Consider the following 22,275-nt stretch of genomic DNA (forward strand, 5'->3'; position numbering starts at 1 on the left):
AATGTGGGCTCACTGTCCATTACAATGTGAGTTCCCATCCAGAGTGGAAGCTCCCAAGGGCAGAGGCCATCTCTCATGTTCACTGCCAAGTCCCCTGCTCATAAAACAGCACCTGGCGCCTACTGAGTGCTTGCTAAATATTTGTTGTCAAGCTGCCCAACTCCACTGGAAAGCCACGTATTAGTTGTTTAATTGCTGCCTAACCAGTTACCACAAAATTAGCAGCTTTAGACAGCACAGGTTTATTATCTCACAGTTCTATGACTGGGTTCTGTGCTCAGATTCTCACAAGGCCAAAGTCAAGGTGTCAGCTGGGCTGAGCTGGCTCTATCTGGAAGTTCTGGGAGGAATCCACTCCAAGTTCATCTGCGTTGTTGGCAGGGTCCAATTGTAGTTGTAGGCTGGGCTTCTGAGGTCCCTGTTTCCTTGCTGGCCATTAGTCAGGGCCACTCTTTGCTCCCAGAGGTGCCCACATTCCTCCTCAGGTGGCCCTTTCATCTCCAAAGCCCCAGGGCATGTCCAGTTCTTGCCAAGCTTCCAATCTCTCTGACTTTCCCTTCTGCCCCCAGCAGGTGAAAACACCTGGTTTTAAAGGGCTCATGTGACTAGGATAATCTCTCTATCTCTAGGTTAACTGTTTAGTAGCCTTACTTATCTCTTGAGAATACCTCCTGCCACGTGACGTATACCATCGCAAAAGTGACCCAGGGGTCAGGAGAGTCAGCTGGGATTCTGTTCACCACACCCCCCGTTGCCAGTTTTATCCTTGTGTACATCCATCATAAGCCCACACTTGTGTTATACTCTTTTTTTTTTAATTGATTTCAGAGAGAGAGAGAGAGATTTGTTGTTCCACTTATTTACGAATTCATTGGTTGATTCTTGTGTGTGCCCTGACCAGGGATTGAACTCACAGCCTTGGAGTACCGGGACTACGCTCTAGTCAACTGAGCTATGTTATAGTCTCATTTCAGTAATTAAAGAGAAATTTCTGTTGTTCTTCGAGGTGGGAGTGTACTCTGCAGGGTAGAAAGCACCCTATCCCTGGGTATTCTGAAGGATTTCAGAGCACCACCTTTCCGCAGGGAGGTGTAAGGAGGGCCCTGGTGTTTGTCTGGGTGGTGTGTGAAGTTTGCAGGGACCAGGCCTGAGGGACCGAAAAACATGCCACCATCCTCGGCCTATAGCTCCCTATACTGGTGGGATCGTGCTCAGCACAGGGAACCTTCAGCTGAATGCACTTCTCTCCCCCAAGGAGCACAGACTTATGGGATTATCACTGGTCCAGGTGAAGTTTTCTAAGTCGCTAGAGCTCTACTTGCTTCGGGTTGCAATGACCTGAGGGTCATGCATTGTTCTAGGTGTCACATATGGGTATTTGAGAAATCTGGGGCCAGCCCAGGGATGAGTCTTGCTTTATGGCCAAGGTCACACCAGCATCAGATCAGAATTTCCTGTTCATGTCTCTCACCACTGTAAATTCAGAGTCTGGCACAAAGCAGGTATGTGATAGGCACTACGTAATTATTTGTTGAATGTCCTTAACAAAGCTGCTTTTTGGCTTTATAGGCATTTATCCCTTCATATTTCCCAGCATTGGGGATAAAGCAAATATTGATACCTGAACTCTGAGCCCACTGTAGTGTATGGGAGTGACCTTGTGCTGGGCACAGGCTGGGGTTTAATCAGCTGGCCTGTTTCATCATGAGCAAATGATAGCACTGGATCATGTGGCCTTTTAAGTCACAGCAATAAAAATTGTGTTATTATAAATCTTATGCCTAAATATATTGAGGAAGTTCACCATCTAAGGAAATCTGTAACAAATATCCTGACAGAAAGAAAACTCTCTATATTCATTTTCTATTATTGTGTAACAGGTTACCCTGAACTTAGTGACTTCAAACAGCACATGTTTATTGTCCCATAGGCTCCATGAGTAAGGAGTCCGAGCACAGCTCAGCTAGGTCCTCTGCTCATGATCTCACAAAGCTGCAGTCCAGGTGTCAGCCAGGCTGCCTCCTTGTCTGGAGCTCATCTTTCTAAGCTCCAGTGGTTGTTCACAGGACTCCATTTCTTGCATTTGTGGAACAGAGGCTCCATTTCTTGCTGGCTGCAGCCAGGGGCCAGCCTCTCTCAGTGCCCTAAGACCTCCTCTCACAACACACCAGGTTACTTCTTTCTCTGTCTGCTGAGATGGAGCCTGATATAAAATGACAGTCCTTTCACTTTTGCAGAAACAACACTCAAGTTCTATCAGAGGGGATTATACAGGAGGGTGACTAACTGGGGGGGTACCTTAGAGTATGTCCACAACACCCACCATCCCCTAAATGGGTTGGTCAGAAGAGTTGCAAGAATTTCCTAATGTTTGAATTTTCTTAAAGGCAAAGGACTTCACTTGGTGGAATTAGAGCCCCACTTCTTCCTCCCAGTCTGACCAAAAGCCCTGCCTCAAAGTTTGCAAGTGATAAGTGAAGCTCCAATGTCTTAAATAAATCCACGTGCCTCGTCTAAGTGGTAGCTAAAAGACAGTCCATGAACCCACGCCATTTAATGTAAGAGCTACAATCAGAGAGAGAAGAAGGTGGAGAGAAGTCCAGAGGAACCAAGTGAAAGGAGAGGTTTTGAGAGAGGAGGCGGGCTCTATGGAGACGGGCTCTGGAGGCAGCCCCTTCCTCTTATTCCAGGAAAGCACCCCTCAGCCCTGCCTGCACAGAGCGGCTCCTACGTGAGGGTGCTTATCTCGCCAAGGGACATTTGGCAATCTCTGAGGACACTTTTGGTTATCACGACTCTGGCAGGGGTGGGAAGCACTACTGACATCGAGCAGGTAGAGGCCAGGGATGCCAAAAATACCCTACAATGCACAGGATAGCCCCGACCACAAAGACTTTCCAAGCCCAAAATGTCAGTAATCCCAAGGTTAAGAAACCCTGCTATGAGAGCCCTTCTGGGCGTACCCGACCGATGTCCATTTGCCTTCAGAAATTACTGTACCGCCCTCAGTGGTCACCCCCTCTGGGCAGGTGTCTCTGTACTCTGTGAAGAGCCAGAGCATTTAGTTGTTCAGTGACCAAGATCAGGCACTGCTTTTGGTGGCAAGTTAGTAGCTCCCACCTGTGTCCATCCTCCTGAGCACTGGAGAAAGCTGTTGGCTTCATTTACCTGAGAGAGAAAATGAAAGGATGTGGGATTCGGCCCAAGTAGAGAGAGGGAGAGAGTGTTTGAGTGTTTGATAATCACCAACAGGTACCAGGTCTCTAAGAATTTCTGAGCAGAGCAGAAGGACCAGTCCCTGAACTCTCCTCTTCAGCTGGAATTAGAGTGTGGCGGTGATTAGGACGCACAGTGACTTCGCCGTCCGTGATGTTATCGCTCTGGACAAACCTCTCCATTTGTTTTGGTTTCCAGGTGGAGCCCAATACCAAAGTGTTCCCAGCAGTCTTCCTGCAGCCTACCAGCACTTCTTTGTTCCAGTTTGAACTTGGGAAGCTGAAGGTATTTTTCTGTCCCCTCATCTAAGGCCTGTGACAAGAGAAGGCACACTGATCATTAGGCCTCAGAACACACGGGACCCTGTCACTTCTCGCTTCTCATATACCCTTCTCATTTTCTCCTTCGCCCACTTCTACTGGGTGCTAATAGAATTAATGCTCATATAACCCATTAGGCAAGGTCTTAATTAATGCTGGCAAAGCCCTTAGAGGTCCCTGGGCACATTTGTTTGTCTTTACTTTATACTAACCCTGTTGGGTATCGTGGGCCAGCAGCTGAGACTCTCTGTATTGCACGTGTGTTCCCCCCCTGGATGCCTTCCCGCCCTGGCCCAGACTGCGTTGCCCCTGTCAGCAGCCATATTTAAGAGCGAAGAGAAGAACCCAGTCCCGCAGTGTCCCCCGCGGCTGGACGTGCAGACCATCCAGCCCGTGCTCTGGAGCCGCATGCCCAGCAGCTTCCTGAAGGTGGAGACGGAGCGGGTGAGCGAGCGCCATGGCTGGGTGGTGCAGTGCCTGGAGCCCCTGCAGATGATGGCGCTGCACATCCCCGAGGAGAACAGGTAGTGGGGGGCCCAGAGGATGGGGCAGGCCTGGGAGGTGGGGAGGCAGGGCCCCCAAAACCCAGAAGGGAAGGAGGCATTTCCTCATCGACCAAGGGCCCTGCACAGCCCCAAGACGACTGTTGATTTCCCCAAAGCCTCAGTTTCTCCTCTTTCCCTTCTCACTCAGAAACAATAGCTTGTTCACTGTGAGATGCCTGCCACGGGGGCTTCACTGCAGCTATGAGGGCCTGCACTCAGGGACATGTCCATGCATTTAATTAAAAATGTTGGTGTGATCCTTAAATACATGTTTAGTGATGGCAAGACTGGGGGGGGTGGGGAGTATGCCCAACTTACTTAGAGGACGAAGAATCAGGCTCCTGGCCTCCCCTCATTAGGAGGCATTCTTGGACGATGGCCTGGGTTCAGTCCCAGCTCTATCACTTTCTGGCTGTGTGGCCTTGGGTGAGTTACTCATGCACGTCAGACCTCAGTCTCCTCATGGGTGCAGGGAGATAAATGTCCACCCAAAGGATGGCTGGGAGAAAAAAATGGGATTGTGTAGGTAAAGATATGTGGAGTTTCTATGTGTAGTAAGAATTAAGTAAGTTCTGTTTTATGGATATTATTACCCCTTGATCTCTTGGACTAAAAAAATAAAGTAATAGAGAGGGGGTGGAGGTATTTGACACCTGCCTAGCTCTCAGTTAGGTGTTCCTTTGGGTCATGAGCAGCAGGGCAGGCTAGTGTATGGAAGGAGCAGAAAAGACCAGCAGTCCACCCATGTAAGCCATTGATAAGGGTCCTCAGATCCATGGTGAGGTGCTAAACAAAGTGGAAAATCTAAGCAAAGACCAGAGCCCACACCCTGGACTCCCACAGATGAGGAAACAGCAAACAGGCAAACACACCTCTAAAGTCAGGAAGGAGGAAGAGAAAGTGAGTTGATTACTTCTGCGCATTGCAAGCTGGGAAGTGTTTTCTCTCTGGACGAGAGTATGGTGTGTTTGTTGTCAGGGGCAGGAAAGCCCCGTGGATGATGGCAGATTGGAGATTATAACAATGATTGTAGAAGGTAGATTGATGGAGGGTTTCATCTACATCAGGAGACAGAGAATCCCCTTGAGTCCACAAATAACAGGACCAAGTCACCTCTGTCTTATGCCTGAATGTTTTTCAGTGTTGAGATTTTGAGGTTTTCCCTAATAAGGAGTACTATAATATTTGGTAAACTAGTATCTTTCTAAGTCTTACCTACCGACTTTGGAGATCCTTGTAGTTAGATATGGTGGATGATCAGGAACAGATGAGGACCAGAACTGGGAGAGGAATGATAACCCAGAAGAGAAAGTGTGGCAGAGACTCCTTCATCCTTCTGCCCCACCTGCCTTCATCCTTCTGCCCCACCTGCCTTCATCGGGTTGGGCGAATCCCTGGGGATTCAGAGCAGTAACTTGGCTCAGTTCTGACACATTTTCCTTCCTGTGGAGTGGTTGGTTGCTCATCTCATTCTCAGGTGTGTGGACATCCTGGAGCTCTGTGAGCAGGAGGACCTGATGCAGTTCCATTACCACACGCTGAGACTCTACAGCGCTGTGTGCGCCCTGGGAAACAGCCGAGTTGCCTACGCCCTGTGCAGCCACGTGGACCTCGCCCAGCTCTTCTACGCCATTGATAACAAGTACCTCCCTGGCCTCCTTCGGTCTGGTTTCTATGACCTGCTCATCAGCATCCATCTGGCCAGCGCTAAGGAGAGAAAGCAGATGATGAAGAATGAATACATCATCCCCATTACCAGCACCACCAGGAAAATCCGCCTGTACCCAGATGAGTCCAAGAGGCACGGGCTGCCTGGGGTGGGCCTGAGAACGTGCCTGAAGCCAGGCTTCCAGTTCTCCACCCCTTGCGTTGTCCTGACCAGTGAGGAGCACCAGAAGCAGAGCCCCGAGATTCCCTTGGAGATTCTGAAAATGAAGGCGCTGGGCATGCTGACAGAGGCCGTGCAGTGCAGTGGGGCTCACATCCGAGACCCTGTTGGGGGGTCTGTGCAGTTCCAGTTCGTGCCTGTGCTGAAACTCATCGGAACCCTACTGGTCATGGGGGTGTTTGACGACGATGACGTTCGGCAGATTCTCCTCCTGATCGATCCGTCTGTGTTTGGGGAGCACAGTGGAGACACAGAAGAGGGAGCAGAGAAGGAGGAAGTGACTCAGGTGGAGGAGAAGGCAGTGGAGGCTGGGGAAAAGGCCGGCAAGGAGGCTCCAGTCAAAGGCTTGCTGCAGACCCGATTACCCGAGTCCGTCAAGCTGCAGGTAACTTGGGACATCAAAGATCCTTCCCTTGGAAAGAGCTGGGGAGCGAGACAATACAGGCGAGTGGTGGTAAGGCTGGGACTGTGGATACTGCTCTAAGCCTGGAGGGTAACAATGCTCAGAGCACCCACCAGTCATGCTTGTTTCTAACTTAGACTGTGCTCCCTAAGTCTCCCCAAGCCAAAGTGAAAATGCCAACCCTCATTAATAAGGCACACGCTTCAAAACCATTTTTCTGGTGCTAGTGATGAATTTGCCCTGATCTTATCTCTTACCCTTTGGGGCTAAAGGGTATGTTTGTGAGGTCCTGGCTGTGGCATAGACCAAAGGAATAGACACTTAGGGCAACCGCACTCATCACCAGTTCTCCTTGTATCCATGCTCTGATCGCCACGCTGATGGGAACCTGTTACCCTCGCACATACTAGAAACTGCCATACGAGCTAAGGAAGAACCAGGCTAATTTAGCACTATCCCCTTGACATCACCTAGGAAATCTCAACATCCTAAAACATAGTCTTACCAAATGTAAGGTAGCATCAGTAAAGAACTGATGACAATAAAGTTTGTCTTCTGGGAACTGAGGAAAGATAAATGAAAATGAGAATAGAACAGTCTGCCCCATGGAGTGAGGTTGGCTCAGGCATCCCTGGATTTCAACTCCTGCTCCTCTGCCCCTTAACTACCTGTAATATAAACTTGCCAAATCACTAGCCCATCAGAGTCCTAGCTTTCTGTTTTGTAAAACGTGGGTGATAATGTAGTAAAACATAGGTTTAAAATGTATTTTTATAAAATACAATATGAAATGTGTTTTATCATAAAATGTATTATCAAGTAATCCGTAGTTGAAGCTCTCTTATCCAATGTGATGGGATTGGTAGGTGGTCAGTTGATCAGAATGTTGAATATAGAGGAGAAGCACAACAAATTTTACATATAAACCTTAACTGCTGTGTTAAAATATGTAAATGTGCTATTGTAATGTAGGGTGGAGCCCTTTCCTTTAATGCGAATCTCTGACTGGCACATTGAGCCCTCTCCTGCGTGGATGACACCTGTCAGGCACCATCTACAACTGCCAGTGTGGGTAGACTACATGCAGATTTAGAGATAATTGGAAAGCTGAATGCAGAATGCTTCTAGATTTTTATGATTTCCCCCAATTATTTGTAGTTGTCTAACTCACACCCAATTTTTATCATTTTTATAAAAAAAAACTTACCTCTTACAGATGTCGCTTAGTCATTCAACTTAGTTTTCCAATTTCAATGGCTCATATAATTTTCAATTAAATGTTGTAGTTATAGCACAAATATGAATGGTATAAGCTTTGGGTCCTAGTTCACCTGGCAGGAGCAGAGGTTTGCAGATATGCCAGAGACTATGCACTAGACGAGAACCCTCCACTGCCCAGACAAACTGGAGAGTGTGCATTAATCCCAGGAAGGGCTAGGTGGGTGTGGGTTAATAGAACTTCTGCTTTCATAAAAATATCAGGAACACAGGGATTAAAGGAAATAAAGTATAGCAAGTGCCTGCCACAGAGTCCAGCAAACAGTCAGTGCTCAATAAGTTGTGGCTATTGTTTCTCTTATTGGTATAAGTTCTAATAGTGATAAGATTAGTAACAATAACAATCCTAAAGAACTAATCACAGAAAAGCAGTGCTTGTGGACAAAAACATGAGAGAGCCAGAAGATGTCAGGAAGGAGCCAGGCTCACAGTGCAGTTCAGTGCCAGTTTCTATCCTAAGCATAGAGCCTGAGGAAAACACTCTTTTAGAAATGTTTTCTCTCTCTCCAGACAGATTTACTCTGAGCTTATTTCTGTTGTTCTCCTGGCTTAATGGTGGGTGAAGAGCTGATCTCTGCATTCAGGCCAACTTAGATTCAAGTAATAGCTCTGTGCCTACTGTGTGAACTAGAGAGGTTACTGAAATCACCTAAGTCTCCGTCTTACCATCTATAAAATGGGGATGCTAGGAGCTTCCTCAATTGACGTAAAGCACTGTTATGTTAGCACGTCTATCACTTTTATTGCAGATGTGTGAGCTCCTCAGCTACCTCTGTGACTGTGAGCTGCAGCACCGGGTGGAGGCCATTGTGGCATTTGGTGACATTTATGTCTCCAAGCTCCAGACAAATCAGAAGTTCCGCTACAATGAGCTCATGCAGGCCCTGAACATGTCTGCGGCCCTGACCGCCCGGAAGACCAAGGAGTTCCGCTCACCCCCACAGGAGCAGGTGAAACCCCCTTTCTGAGCCTCCATCCCATTCCTAAAGAATTTGAACCCTACGGAAGCAGGGCACTTGAAACCTTTATGTGCCTGGCAGCCACGAGAGCTGGGGGACATTACAAGACCCAGTACCACCAGGAGACAGGCCTAGTCTGGCAACCGAGGAGCACCTGCCAATTATTTTTGGGTGGGAAAATAACCCTTCCAAAGCTATACAGAAGGCAACGCTTCCTCCCTTACTCACACCCATGTCCCTATCACTAAGTCAAAGACCAGATCACTGTCAGATCCAACTTGCACCCTGGCAGGGGCCCACCACTTTAAGAATTCCTGTCCAATCCTTCCAGAAATCACTGCTCTCTATCAGAGATCTACAGAATATGGTCAACATGTTCCAACTTATGAGAGAGGGTGCGCTATCCTCCTGGGCGTAGCTCATGATCCTGGCTGGCGGAAGGGCCATGCTGGCTCCCACCCTTTCTTTCCCCAGTCTGCCTCCTTACCTTCTCTTCTGCCTCCCCAGAGCTGGGCATCAGTTCCTCCTTTAGCCTTCTAAACAATCCACTGAACAGTCATTTCAGACTCATTTCCGAAGCCTGTAACTCAAGAAATTCTTCCCTGTGTTAGACCAGTGATTCTTGAGCAGATATCAGAACCACCAAGGACTTAATAAAACACAGATAGCTGGTCCCACCTCCAGAGTTTCTAGATCAGTAAGTCTAGTGTGAGGCCCAAGAATTTGTATTTTTAGCAAGTTTCCAGGTAATGTCAATGTTGTTGGTCTAGAAATGAAAAGAAAGAAGGGACACTAACTGCTGCCAAACTCAACTGTCCCTCCTGTCACTCCTCCTCGCTTCTAGACGGAATCTACCCAGAAGCTCTCTAAATAAGAATTTAATATCAGCAAAGGGTATGGAAGATTGAAATCAATTTTAGGGGGAAGCAATGCAAAATCACTTGGGAAATAAGAGGCATAAGAATTAGAATTTTAAAACAGTGATATGATTTCTCATCCTTCTGTAACCTTTGAGGGAAAATAGAGGTTTTCAGCCCTATATCCACAGTATTCAGAGAGATGGAAAAACCATGCTTGGGGGATATAACTAAGTGCAAGAGTAGGTAAAACTAAGATTAGTCCAATGATGGTTGGCAAATTAGCCAAAATACTCAGCAAGCCTTTCACTTTCAAAAGGACTTCATTGAAGGCATGACCTCCAGCAGAAAGTTCGGCTCAGCTCCCTTTTGGTTTTAAGCCCTGCAGGCTCATGGGTCAGCACTTCCTAAGTGTTCCACTGGAGGAAAGATCTGTCAATAAAGAAATTAATTTTCTAATTCTGCAACCAGATCTTCAGGTCTTATTTTTATTTAATAAACAACCTATTGATATATGCTGTTGATATAATTACTAAAATTTAACATTATGGAACAACCACAGAAATTACTTTTCCAACCTGTCTTATAAATATTATTTTATTGCAGATGATACTACTACCTACTTCCAAAAATTGTTTGCAGTGGAAGCTATGATTAAGGATCTTCATAATGTTAAATACGGTTCCTGGTTTAATAAAAGAGATTGTAAATTTTTCTAACCTAGAAACCTAAACAGAAGGAGAAAATAACCTTTAGCGTGTTGTTTGGGTTATCTTGCCTCAGGCAGGAGAATGGACAAGATTACCTCTAGTTACCGCTCCAGTCTCTCCGTATGTTCACCAGCCTGGAGTTGTGGGTCTATGGAAAGAATTCAGACATCTAGGACCTGAGTGGGAAATGAATGACAGCTTTATTTTTACCAACTTTTCGTTAATCTCTAATAGTATTTTTTTTAACTGTTAAGGTAGGCAGCAAAGCAAGGACCTGACTTTGTCAGCAACATAAATTGCATATTTTTTCATATCATATTACAGTGGTTTTCATACCGTGAAATATCACTCACATTCATTACATGCTTCCAGATCACAATGGATATATGACCTGCCACTGGGTCCTTTTGTCTAATGAGTTCATAAACAATTTGTTTTTTATGATCTTGATAACTAGATTTCAGTATAATTGCTTCTCTTTGTAATCCTCTACATTTTATTTCGTGCATTTAAAATATTAATCTGAGAAGTAACCCATGAGTTTCACCAGGCTGTCAGAGGGTCTGTGGCACAAAAACAGTTAAGAATTCCTGAGCCCAGCCGAGCAGGGCTCAGCGATTGAGCGTCAACCTAAGATCCAGGTGATCAGGGTTCGATTCCTGGTCAGGGCACATGCCCGGGTTGCGGGCTCGATCCCCAGTCGGGGGCATGCAGGAGGTGGCCGATCAATGACTCTCTCATCATTGATGTTTCTGTCTCTCCCTCTCCTTTCCTCTCTCTGAAATCAATAAAGATATATATATATTTTTTTAAATCCTGAGACAAAACTATAATGAAAAAGATGTTGGGTTGACTGTAATACATAAAACCTACATGTCAAAAAAAATCAAACAAAATTAAAAGCTCACTGAAAACTGGGAAATACATTTGGAATATTTGTTATGAGAGTTTAATAGTCTAGAGATGTGCAAAGTACTTGTCGATTAATTTTCTTTAAACAATAATTACTCAACAGAAAAATGGAAGGAGAACATGGATGGGATATTTATAGGATATGAACGAAAAATGGTCCTTATGTGTGGAAAAGTTCAACCTCACCAATTAACTGCAAATTAAAGCAACAGAGATATGACATTTTTCACCCATTAAACTGGAAAATACTTGAAAGTGTGTTAACCCTCATTACTGTAATGGAGATGGCAAAGAAATACACACTCTTGTACAAATCTGATAATAATACAGATTGCTGTGAGCTTCCTGGAGGACAATATGGAAATTCATACCAAAAGCCATTAAAATGTGCAAACCTTTTGATCTCGTCATTTGGCTTACAGGAGTTTATCCTAAGAAAGTGGTCAGAGATGTGAACAAAATTTATGTAAAAGGAAATTAAAACCAACTTTATAAGGATAATAAAATGAAAATAAATATACCAGGTCATTAATTTTACATAAATTTTACATAAATTGCTATTTATCGATACGATGAAAATGCCGTGCACCTATTAAAAACGAGGTTTAGTAAATAAGGAAATGCTCAAAAAAAATTAAGCAGAAAAAAATGAGTTTCAAAAAAGTTCAGGGTATAACCTAAATCTACATACATAAAGGCTGGAAGATATTAACTAAAATATTAACAGCGGTTATCTCCGGCTGGTGAAATCTCAGTACATTTTCTTCCTTAGGTGTTATCCAAATTTTGTGCAATTAATAAACTACTTTTATAATCAGAAAAATTCAAGCTACTTTTGAATGTTGACTGTTTTAATACACACACAAAAATGAGTTAAATAAGATTTGCAAAGAATGTTAGATGTCTATCTAAGGCAGGGGCTGAGCTCTTTGGGCCACTACTGAGAACCAACTAACCATTCTTCTTTGTCCCTCAAAGATCAACATGCTGCTTAACTTTCAACTGGGAGAGAACTGCCCCTGCCCAGACGAGATCCGGGAGGAGCTGTATGACTTCCACGAGGACCTCCTCACCCACTGCGGTGAGCTGCGGGTGCACTTGACCCAAGACAAGTCTGTTCCTCTAGCTTCAGAAGCTAGAGGGGGGAGGGAAGGGGGGAGGATATTTTTCTACTTAAAATTACAATACTAATTATTCAAGAAATGGTTCTATCCAAACTACTTGGGTCAGAGAAGATAATGGAAATAATCCTGACATAATTCAGGACCGAAAAGTCTCTCCTATTTGGAAGAGACTCTGCTGAGATGTGAGAAGGGACTGCATCTCTGAAGAAGGAAAGAAAATAACTGATCCTTACATAAATCTCAGCCAACTCACTTCAAGTTGGAGAGTTGGGATGGGGACTGTGCTTCCAGCTGAGCCAGGATTCTGATCCCCTTTGCTTTGCAGCTGTTGCAACGATGGACTGTTGTAACTTCTACACTTAAGGACTCTAAGCCAGCGATTCCTCCCTTTGATACGTGTCTGCTGGTTTTTCGTGGCTCTTAGCCTTTGAGCTGCTTATACATGAGTGGGTTGAGTAACATATAGGATAATAGATGGTCTTTTCATTTGCAGTAATCAATGTTAACTCTTTCTTTCTAGAGACCCCAGAGTGCTTCGGGGGTATAGGTTAGAAGGGTTAAGTCCTGGGATTTAAATGACTCGATGTTCTCATACAAAAGAAATCTTATTTTTTTAAAAACTTGTGAAAGGTGGGAGGCAGAGTTCTTACGTTCTCCCAATCGTGTGATGGCTTCGTGTAGTGTTTAAGGCTTTCACTCTGTTCTGTGACTTGCTAGGGGTTCCCCTGGAGGAGGAAGAGGAGGAGGCGGAGGACACCTCCTGGGCGGGCAAGCTCCGAGCCTTGCTGCAGAAAATCAAAGGCCCTCCCAAGGCGCAGAAGTCTCAGCCGGCAGCGGAAGAAGAGAAATGCCCGAGTAAGTGACAGTGCCTCTCAGTCACAGCGCTGCCAACACAGGGCTCTTCTGAGACCCAATTAAGGGAATCCGCTTTCTAACAAATCCCTGCCGTAGAGATGGGCTGCTTAGCTTCAGAGGAAGCAATGTTGAAATTGGTGGTGGTGGTGGTGGTGGTTGTATATTTGGGGCTCTGCTTTTCTTCTGATTTAAGGAATTTACTTTCAGAGGCTTCTGAAACCTAAGGGGTCTGTTGCCTGGTGGGCCTGCTCTTGTATCTCTAGTTAAAAACGCCCAGGAACATGTTTCTGTTCTTCGTTTTCTGTCTCCACAACCTTCCTCCTCCTCTAATCATTGTGGTTCCCACCACATCTTCTTGTGGTTCCTAAGCACGGAAAATGGCCTCAGTGAGGAAGCAAAATAATAATAAAGGGAGTAAAGGAGCCGTAGCTGGTTTGGCTCAATGGTTAGAGCATCAGCCTGCGGACTGAAGGGTCTCGGGTTCGATTCCGGCCAAGGGCGTGTACCTCGGTTGCAGGCTCCATCCCTGGGCCTGGTCAGGGTGCGTGCGGGAGGCAACCAGCCTATGTGTCTCTCTCACATCCATGTTTCTCTCTCTCCCTCTCTCCCTTCCACTCTCTCTGAAAAGCAATGGAAAAAATATCCTCCATGAGGATTTTTTAAAAAGGGGGTAGGGAGTAAAGGAAATAGGATGTGGGGTTTAGGGAGGTTGTTTTTGTTTCTTTGGCTACAATGTTGATAATGTAACATCCTAAAGGACTTTGACCTATTCTCGCAACAATGCCAAACCTTGTCCAAATTCATTTCTTTAGTTGTTATAGGACAGGTGACTCCTGCCATGTGACCCATGTTGAAACAAGATCATAATTTGTTCTATAGAGCAGTTGACTGTCTATAAGCCATTAACATTTCCAAAGAAACATGGTTTGTATATTATATATAATCAGTCTGCTCTTTAGTGTCAGATTCTGCAAGTATTTCATTTGTTGAAAGAAGAAGGAATTCCCCAGGTTTAATATAGTTGCCTTTTATCTTGTTTTCTGTTCTTACCCATTTTAGAATGCGCTTTCAATTCGTAGACTAGAGCAATAGACTGTCAAAATACGATTTGTTTGTCTAAAAACACTAACTTTGGGGTCCATATATCTTATTGCCCTTTATATTGACCTTCCATCTTTGTCAGAATCTCTCTAAAAGGAAAGAGTCCTCACCATTTATCAGCAGACGTGTCAAAGCCTCTGGAAAAGTGCATGAGGTACTTGGCAACAGTTGCCCTGGCAACCCTTAATCAGTCCCATCTGTCACCAGGGAAATGGTAGGGTGGGTATTTGGTCAGGATGTCCCAGCAGGATTCTAAAGGCCCAAAAAAGTGAGTTTAGACTCTCTTTGTGGTTCGTGCCAAAGCAGAACTAAAAATAGACTGAGCTGACCCATATTGCCGGCTGAGAGTCTATTTTGAAAGCAGATGTTTCTTTCTAATAGAATATGTCACAACTAGGTTCCCTCCAAGGGGACCATTTCATGTTAGGGAGATGGAGTCAGTCAGGTGAAATCACCTGGCCCTGTGAAGTCTCCCTAAGTCTGAGAATGGTGCCCAGGCCCAAGGATTGCAATCTTTAGCACTGAAGCTCGGGCCTCGAGCAGAAAGATCATGTTCTGTCTGTTCTGGTAGAACATGCAAACCAAGAGGCCACCCCAGTCTGAGACTCCGTGTCTTCCCCCCATGCCTCTTCCCTTCCACAAGCAGAATTATGAAAGGTACAAGCTTTGTGTCAAAGGTCTTCTATCCAGGAGTCCCAGAAATAGACATAGAAGGTGGTCAAGCACGCCTGGTTGTCAGCATACGGGTTCCCTGCCACATGTTCCAGATGCATGAAGCCCCTCACTCAAAGCTGGCATTTTAAGAGAAAAAATCTTAGGAATGGTTTAACTGCCACACCCCCAAAATTGTTTTTAATTTTGATTGAATGGAGACAGTGTTTCTGAATTTGTAGCCAATTGCAATAAAGGGGTCAAAATCCTTTAAAATATTGGTAACTTTGTCCTTGTTATTGTTTATCTGACTTCTCTTAGCCTTGCATTTCATAAATTTTGAAAAGTATAGATAATGAGAATAATATGCTATTGTGAATTGACAATTTACCAAATCTGTCGCATAGTCAGCCCCCTGTATCTGTGTAGTTTTGTTGCTGATGTGTTCTATGTAGTTAGGCCTGAGACGGTTGTGTCTGTATTGAACATGCACAGACTTTTTTTCTTGTCATTATCCTGAAACAATATAATGTAACAACTGCTCATATAGCACTTACATTGCATTAGGTGTTATAAGTAACCTAGAGGTGATTTAAATCATGTGGGAGGATGTGCATAGGTTATATGCAAACACTACACCATTTTATATAAGGCACTTGAGCATCCCCGGAGTTTGGTATCGGCAGGGGGCCCTGGAACCAATCCCTTGCAGACACCAAGGGATGACTGACTATTAGTTTACTGCTGTTAATTTTTGTTTGTTTGTTTGTTTGTATTTTTTTTACTCTTCCATTGTTTGGTTGATTAAAAAACAGGACTCAAAAGAATTAAGGGATACTTTTATATATTTTTTCCACCCTTACCTTGTTCCAGAAAAATTTCCAGGTGACTGAATGTCACCAGCTCAAGGTAACCATGATGAGTAAAGCTGTGACTTGATTCGGGTCTTCTGACTCTGATTCTACCCTCTTTCCCTTGCCTCATGCAACTTGGCAAAGAATTTATCAGTATATGCAGGTATCCCCAAAAAATGTACACACACTTTAACAGCTGATAGCTCAAATTTGAAAATGAAATGTATTTTTAAAAACACTGCCTTTATAATTTTTCAAAGTGCGTGTATACAACTTTGGGGAAATATATCAGGAGCCTCCAACATAAGTATTACATACAGCATGGCTTTTTAAAACCATCATCTTTTTAAAAAAACATGTTTTTATTGATTTTTAGAGAGAGAGGAAGGGAAAGGGATAGAGAGATAGAAACATCGATGAGAGAGAAACATCACTGATCCCCTGCCTCCTGCATGCCCCCTACTGGGGATCAAGCCTGCAACCCAGGCGTGTGCCCTGACTGGGAATCAAACCAGTGACTTCTTGGTTCCTGGGCCAATGCTCAAGCACTGAGCCACACTGGCTAGGCTAAAACCATCATCTTTTTATCTCGCCTACTACATCTATGAGGTAACTCATGACCTGACTCATTGCTATAATGTAGGAAATCTGAACCCAACAGAAGACAAAATTTTAACATCAAAAAGTCAACCAAGCCAAAGATCTGGACTCGGAGTTTTCAGAGTATTTGGTGTTGGCCAGATGACCTGCAGGGAAACCTCAACATTTCTAGGAAAGGGGAAGCAACAGTGTCCTGACACCCATGAGCATCCTGCCAGCTGGCTCAGCGTTACTGCATTCGCCGAAACTAACTCCAAGTCATATTGAAGATGAAAGCTTTTACAGCCTTAGCGAAAGATCATATGAGAATGAGGAGAGAAAATCTAATAGTAGCAGCCCACCATAGTGGGTTACACTGGTTTTTATATCCCAATCCAGCAAATTCCCTAGAAAATCCTTTGCCTGTTAGTTCTAGGCCTGTGTTTCCCACACACTATAGTTTAAGCAGCGTTTCCCCGAATATAAATACACAGCCACTGAGTTATTCCCCCAGGGGCCTCATCTGTCATAGTACCTGGCACAGAGTAGGGCCTCGATAAATGCTCGATTTTTCTCTCCCGACAACCAGCCTGGGTTAGCCCAGCTCTGGGTGAGACTTCTGATCGACAGAACTGTGAGACAGCCCATTTGCATTGTTCTGTCACTGAGTTTGTGGGGATTTGTCACAGCAGCAATAAAAACTGATACAGGTGGCAACAGCAAGACGTGAACTCCAGGCGTCAGACACTTTACAAAGGTAGGGTTGGCGTATCTCGGCAACCAGTTAGAAATGTGAGGAAGAGGAGGTGTTACAGATGGTCTTTGTGGGTCCCTGTGAGACGGAGGACTGAGTTATCAGGCACAGAGGGGAGGGGCAGAGCCTTTTATTTAGCTCCTTAGAAGTTGCAGGATTTTTCACACCCCTCCCATTCGCCCGGAGAGCCCTGCATGGCAGGCGGAGCAGGATCATGAGCTCGAGCGCGGAGATGAGGAAGCGGAGCGTCCGGGGCATTAAGCAGCTTGCGCACACGGGTGGCAAAGCAGGGATCAGAGCTCATTCTGATGACACACCGGCTCCCGGTCCAGCACTTCTCAGCAGTAGATGCCTGACGGGTGGCATCTGCCTTGGTTGCCGAGATACGCCAGCCCTACCTTTGTAAGGTGCCTGACGCCTGGAGTTCACTTCTAGCTGTTGACACCCTTGTAGCGTTCGGCCTGCCCTTGGCCTGACGGAGAGGAGAGCTTGGTCACCAGGGGAATGAGGACCTAACATTTACTGAGCACCTGCTTTGTGCCAGGTACTGTGCTAGACACTTCACGCCCCCTCGTCGGACTTTACCCTCGCGGTAAGCAAGCAGGTACAGTGACAGGCAGGCTTCTGGGTTTTTGTTTGTTTGGTTAAGCCTCACCTGAGGATATACTTCTATTGATTTCTAGAGAGAAAGGAAGGGGGGAGGGGAAGAGGGAGGAAAGCAAGGAGGGAGAGAGAGAAAAACATCAATTGGTTGCCTCCTGTACACACCCCTGCCAGGGATCGAACCTGCAACCTAGGTGTGTGCCCTGACTGGGAATTGAACCTGCAACCTTTTTGTGTATGCGACGATTCTCCAACCAACTCAGTGACCCAGCCAGGCAGCCAGGTTCCTGTTTTGCACACCAGGCAACTAAGCCTGAGAGAAACAAAATAATCTGGACAAGGTTCTTGCAATAAGTAAGAAATTGGCCAAGACCGGAGTCCTGCTCCATGTCCAGGGCCCCTGCTCTTTGAGAACTCTGTGCAGGGGGGACTGGGAGGGGGCCTGCAGGGGCGGGGGGAGAGGGTAGGGAAGCGTAGATACTGAGGATGTGTGGCCCATAGCTTGCCCCATAATCAGTTTATTCTCCATCCTGACTAGACATAGAAACTAAAATAAAAGCAGTTTGATTATTTCTCCAGCAGAGTAAAGAGAGAGGCCTCAGTCCCCTGAGTCCTTTGCTGTCCCACCTCTGCTGCATGTTCATTTCAGAGACATCCCTCCCTAGCACATCAGCAACATCGTCTATTCTCTGCGCTTTTCCCCATTGTCACCATCGGTCATTTAATCACCTGAACATTTTTGAGAAAGTGATTATGGGGCCGGTTGACTGATTTCAAAAACAACAGGCTAATTATCTCCATAAGATGGATGAGACCCCAGAGGGCTACAGAGGGGGACTGGCAGAATCGGGGGTTTCACTGCCGTCTGCAGGGCTGCTTCTGACAGGTAGGGGTGTCCAGTGGCTGGAGAAAGTCCTTTTGCTTCCACACTTGTCTTCATTGTCTCAGGTGGGGAGGCTCTGCCCAAGGTAGAACACCGCTGAGGGAGGGAAATTTAGAAACACATTTAGCAGAAATACCCAACTGCCACACAACTGTCCACACACAGCCGTCCCTGAGAGCCAAGGTCAATGACAGCTGGGCCAGGATGACAGGGAGATTTGTGGGGTTCGTGCCAGTGCTGGATGGAGGCAGGAGGCTCCGTCTCCAGTGCTCCTTCTCCAGCCCTCACGCCCCTGGCTGCCTCAGCACACCACCTGTTTACAGGAACCTTGGTTGGTTTATTAAGTTGAAGTGTTTCTTTGACTAATTATAAAAACAAAGCGAGGATTAGTCTAGTAATGACCATCATTGTTGGGGAAACTCTGGCCCTGCTGCATCTTTTTCTATTCCTTCAAGGTCGTTGTGAGGGTTAAAGGATGATTCAGGAGCAGTGCTTAGCACAGGGTCCAACACATAGGAAGCTCTTGGTAAATGTTGGCTACTATTATTGTAATAAAAAAATAGAATATCCTAGCCAGCAGCTTGAACTTTTACCCTCCTTCCCCAGCCAGTGAAGCCAGTAGAGAAGGAAACACAGGTACACGTCCAAAAATTAAATACAGAGCTGGATGAAGGCGAGCAGGGCGCTTTCTTAGATGCTCAGCTGCTGGCTGAGAGCCTGGGGTGGGCCCTGCACCATCGCTCGCCTCTGCGATCTGACAGCCGGCTCCTGGTCATGGGGCCCTGGGGACATGCAGTAAATGGAGTAGTTCTTTCTTGTCATCCAGGAACTAGGCTCCCTGTTGTCTTTGCAGCTTTCCCTTTCAGGTGTTCAGAGACTTGTCACCTTTTTCTCAGGGTTTGCGACAGCATCATGTTCTAATGGAATGAGGCAGAAGTGGTCCCGACTGCACAGCCTGGGCCAGAGAGGCCCTGGGGAAGCACAGGGAAATTAACATGATGAATCTTCCAAGAGCCGTAGGAGGAATGGATGCAACTTCCCACCCTGAGCTTCCATGCTGATAAGTCGTAGGTATCTGGCCACTTTATAATTCAGACCAGGCTTTCAGCCCAGGGGAAGCTCTGGGGCACAGAGGACGTGAGACCTTCCACAGTAAATCTCCCCAACTACACCAGCAGGCTGTTGTGCCATTTGACTGTACCCCCGACACAGGAAGGGCTCTTCCTCAGCCATCAGTCAGGACACTCATCAGAAAAGCCATCTTGGTGCCAACAGAAGCAATTAGTGATGTGCAATGAGGCTTCGATAATGGCCACTCGCCATGGTCAGGAACCACTGGAATTTTCTGATTTTTTTCAGCCTCAGGTTTTGCTATCAGTAAAAGCAAGCAAGGTAATTAATGTCGAGATAGGGCCGGTTGGCATTAAAATGTGGTGGTAAAATTCTTGGTGCTCATCAGTTTAACCCAATAAAGCCTTAGGCATTCATTTGCTATTTTAATAAATTCATGCAACCCTTTCAAGAGCTCAGTGGGTCAGAGAGACAGAATTCTAGAATATTAAGCCACAAGTGACTTGACTTCATGGAAGTGGATAGACACAGAGAAGTAAAACAACTTTACCAAAGTCACACAGCCAGAGCTGGAACAAAGTACCCAGCACTCTTGTCACTACGCCATCCTTGCATTCATTTCTTCAACTTGAATTTTATATTGCTAACTTCATTTTACTGATGAAGATATTGAGGCTCTGGGCCGTGGCTGGTGTTGCACAGTGGTTAGAGCATCAGCCCTCGAACCGCAGGGTTGCAGGTTCATTTTCTGGTCAAGGGCACGTACCTCGGTTGCAGGTTCGATCCCTGGCCTCCAGTTGGGGCGCGTGCAGGAGGCAGCCAATTGATGTGTCTCTCTCACATTGATGTTTCTCTCTGTCGCTGTCTCCTCCCTCCCTCCTTTCCATTCTCTCTAAAAAAATCAATGGAAAAAAGTATCCTCAGGTGAGCATTAACAAAAAAAGACAGAAATTGAGGCTCTGGGAAAGTGAACAAACTATGCAGCTCAGAGTCAGTTAGCAAAACAGCTACAGCTTTATGATTTCTTTCTGAATCCATTTCATAGTTAATTATAATAAAGCACCCGGACAGTATAATATGAATTTAAAGCATTACTAACTTTTCTGAATGTTGTGAAGCTGTTGAAAGTAAGCAACTCTGAGATGGTTTAGATTCTAGCAGCCAAGGCTTGAATCTGTCGTTTACCGATTGTGACATTAGGCAAGAATTCTGTAAAATAATGCTCTCAGTGTAACGTCTCAGTACTTAGAAGTTTGTCTACCTCTCTGCCTCTGAAGTGTATCTACAAAGTCCAGGTCATAAGAACCTTATTGGCATGTGTGTCATAGCAGGTGCTTTCAGCAAAAAAGAGCAAAACCCAACTCGGGTAGAGTAGCTGACAGATCAAGGCGTACCTGGAAGTTTAGAGATGGAGCCAGGCCCCGGGCTGAGTCAGTGCCCCGGCTCTGCTCGCTCGCTCTCCACGTGGGCCGGCTTCGCCTTCAGCTGGCGGCAAGACGGTGGCGGCAGTTCTGGGCCTCGTCCAGTCATGACAGTGCCCTAGGGAAAAGCAGGAAAGTTCCTCCTGCCCTGGTATTTGTGAAACAAGGATCCTGAGATCACTGACTGGAGAATCTGGGCACAGGCCCATCCATGAACCAATGAGTGTGACTAGAAAGTAAACTGCTGACTGTGCCCTGCGTCCCTTATCGAACTGGCCACAGCATTCGGCAGTGGGTGCTTCCCACGCTTACTGCTGCTCTGGTTTGGCCGAGGCTCTGGCCGGATGCAGGCAGGCGTCCCCTGGGTCTGCACTCTGTCACTTATTCCAGCTGCCTCAGCAAAAACCGAGAATGCATCTCTCAGATCCTGGCTTCTGTGGGCACTTTCACAGCAGCTTGCTCACGGAGCCCCTCCAGCCTGACTTGTAGCTTTGGGAAAGGAGTCAAATATCCTCAACCCAGGACGTTCCATCACTGGTAATATATTAGTTTCCTCTTGCTGCTGTAAAAAATTGCCAACAATCTTAGTGGCTTTAAAACAACACAAGTTTATTGTCACCCAGTTCTGGAGATCAGAAATCTAAAGTGGGTTAGTAGCAGAGCATTTCTTCTGGAGGCTCTAGGAGAGAATCCATTTCTGGCCTTTCCCAGCTTCTAAAGGCCTCCTGCATGCTTTGACTAGTGGCCCCTTCCAGCAATGGGATCAGTGCAGCCTCTGCCTCTGTCATCGCATGTCCTTCTCTGATTCTGACCCTCCTGCCTCCCTCTCAGAAGGCCCCTTGGATTATATTTAGCCCACCCAGATAATCCAGGATAATCTTCCCAAGGAAAGATCCTTATCGTAATCACAGATGCAGCTTTCCTTTTGCTATGAAAGGCTTCCTGGTATTCACAGGTTCCAAGCATTAGGAGGTGAACATCTTTCAGGAGGCATTATTCAGCCTCCCACAGGGAGGAAGAAAGCAGAGGTCAAAATACACTTGTTCTTTCCCCTCGAAAATGATCTCCCACCTGTTCATGCTGACTTTTTAATCATCCAGAATTTAAAAATCAGTGTATGTAATAGAGATGCACAGAATTATTTTTCTTTTCTAATTGTAAGTATGAACATTATAAATTGTTTTCCAAGTTTAAACTAAGCACAGTGGATTTTATTTGCTACCTCTCCTCAATGTAATCAGAAGACTTTTTCTTCCAAACTGACCCAGGTTTAAGACCTCGCTCATGGGAA

The 22,275-nt window shown here is 45.7% G+C and overlaps 1 protein-coding gene across 1 annotated transcript in view; it reads left to right on the forward strand.

Moving 5' to 3' along the window:
* The window catches only part of RYR3 (ryanodine receptor 3), a 472,085-nt gene that overhangs the window by 304,704 nt on the left and 145,106 nt on the right, over positions 1-22,275 (forward strand). The window contains exons 35-40 of the mRNA XM_087815056.1: positions 3,415-3,501; positions 3,834-4,060; positions 5,559-6,354; positions 8,400-8,600; positions 12,067-12,169; positions 12,930-13,067. Of these exons, the coding sequence (XP_087671182.1) occupies positions 3,415-3,501; positions 3,834-4,060; positions 5,559-6,354; positions 8,400-8,600; positions 12,067-12,169; positions 12,930-13,067 (1,552 nt within the window). The remainder of the gene's footprint in view (positions 1-3,414; positions 3,502-3,833; positions 4,061-5,558; positions 6,355-8,399; positions 8,601-12,066; positions 12,170-12,929; positions 13,068-22,275) is intronic.

This window comes from Miniopterus natalensis, chromosome 1, assembly GCF_054644295.1.
Source record: "Miniopterus natalensis isolate mMinNat1 chromosome 1, mMinNat1.hap1, whole genome shotgun sequence".
In the NCBI taxonomy this organism is placed as follows: Eukaryota; Metazoa; Chordata; class Mammalia; order Chiroptera; family Miniopteridae; genus Miniopterus; species Miniopterus natalensis.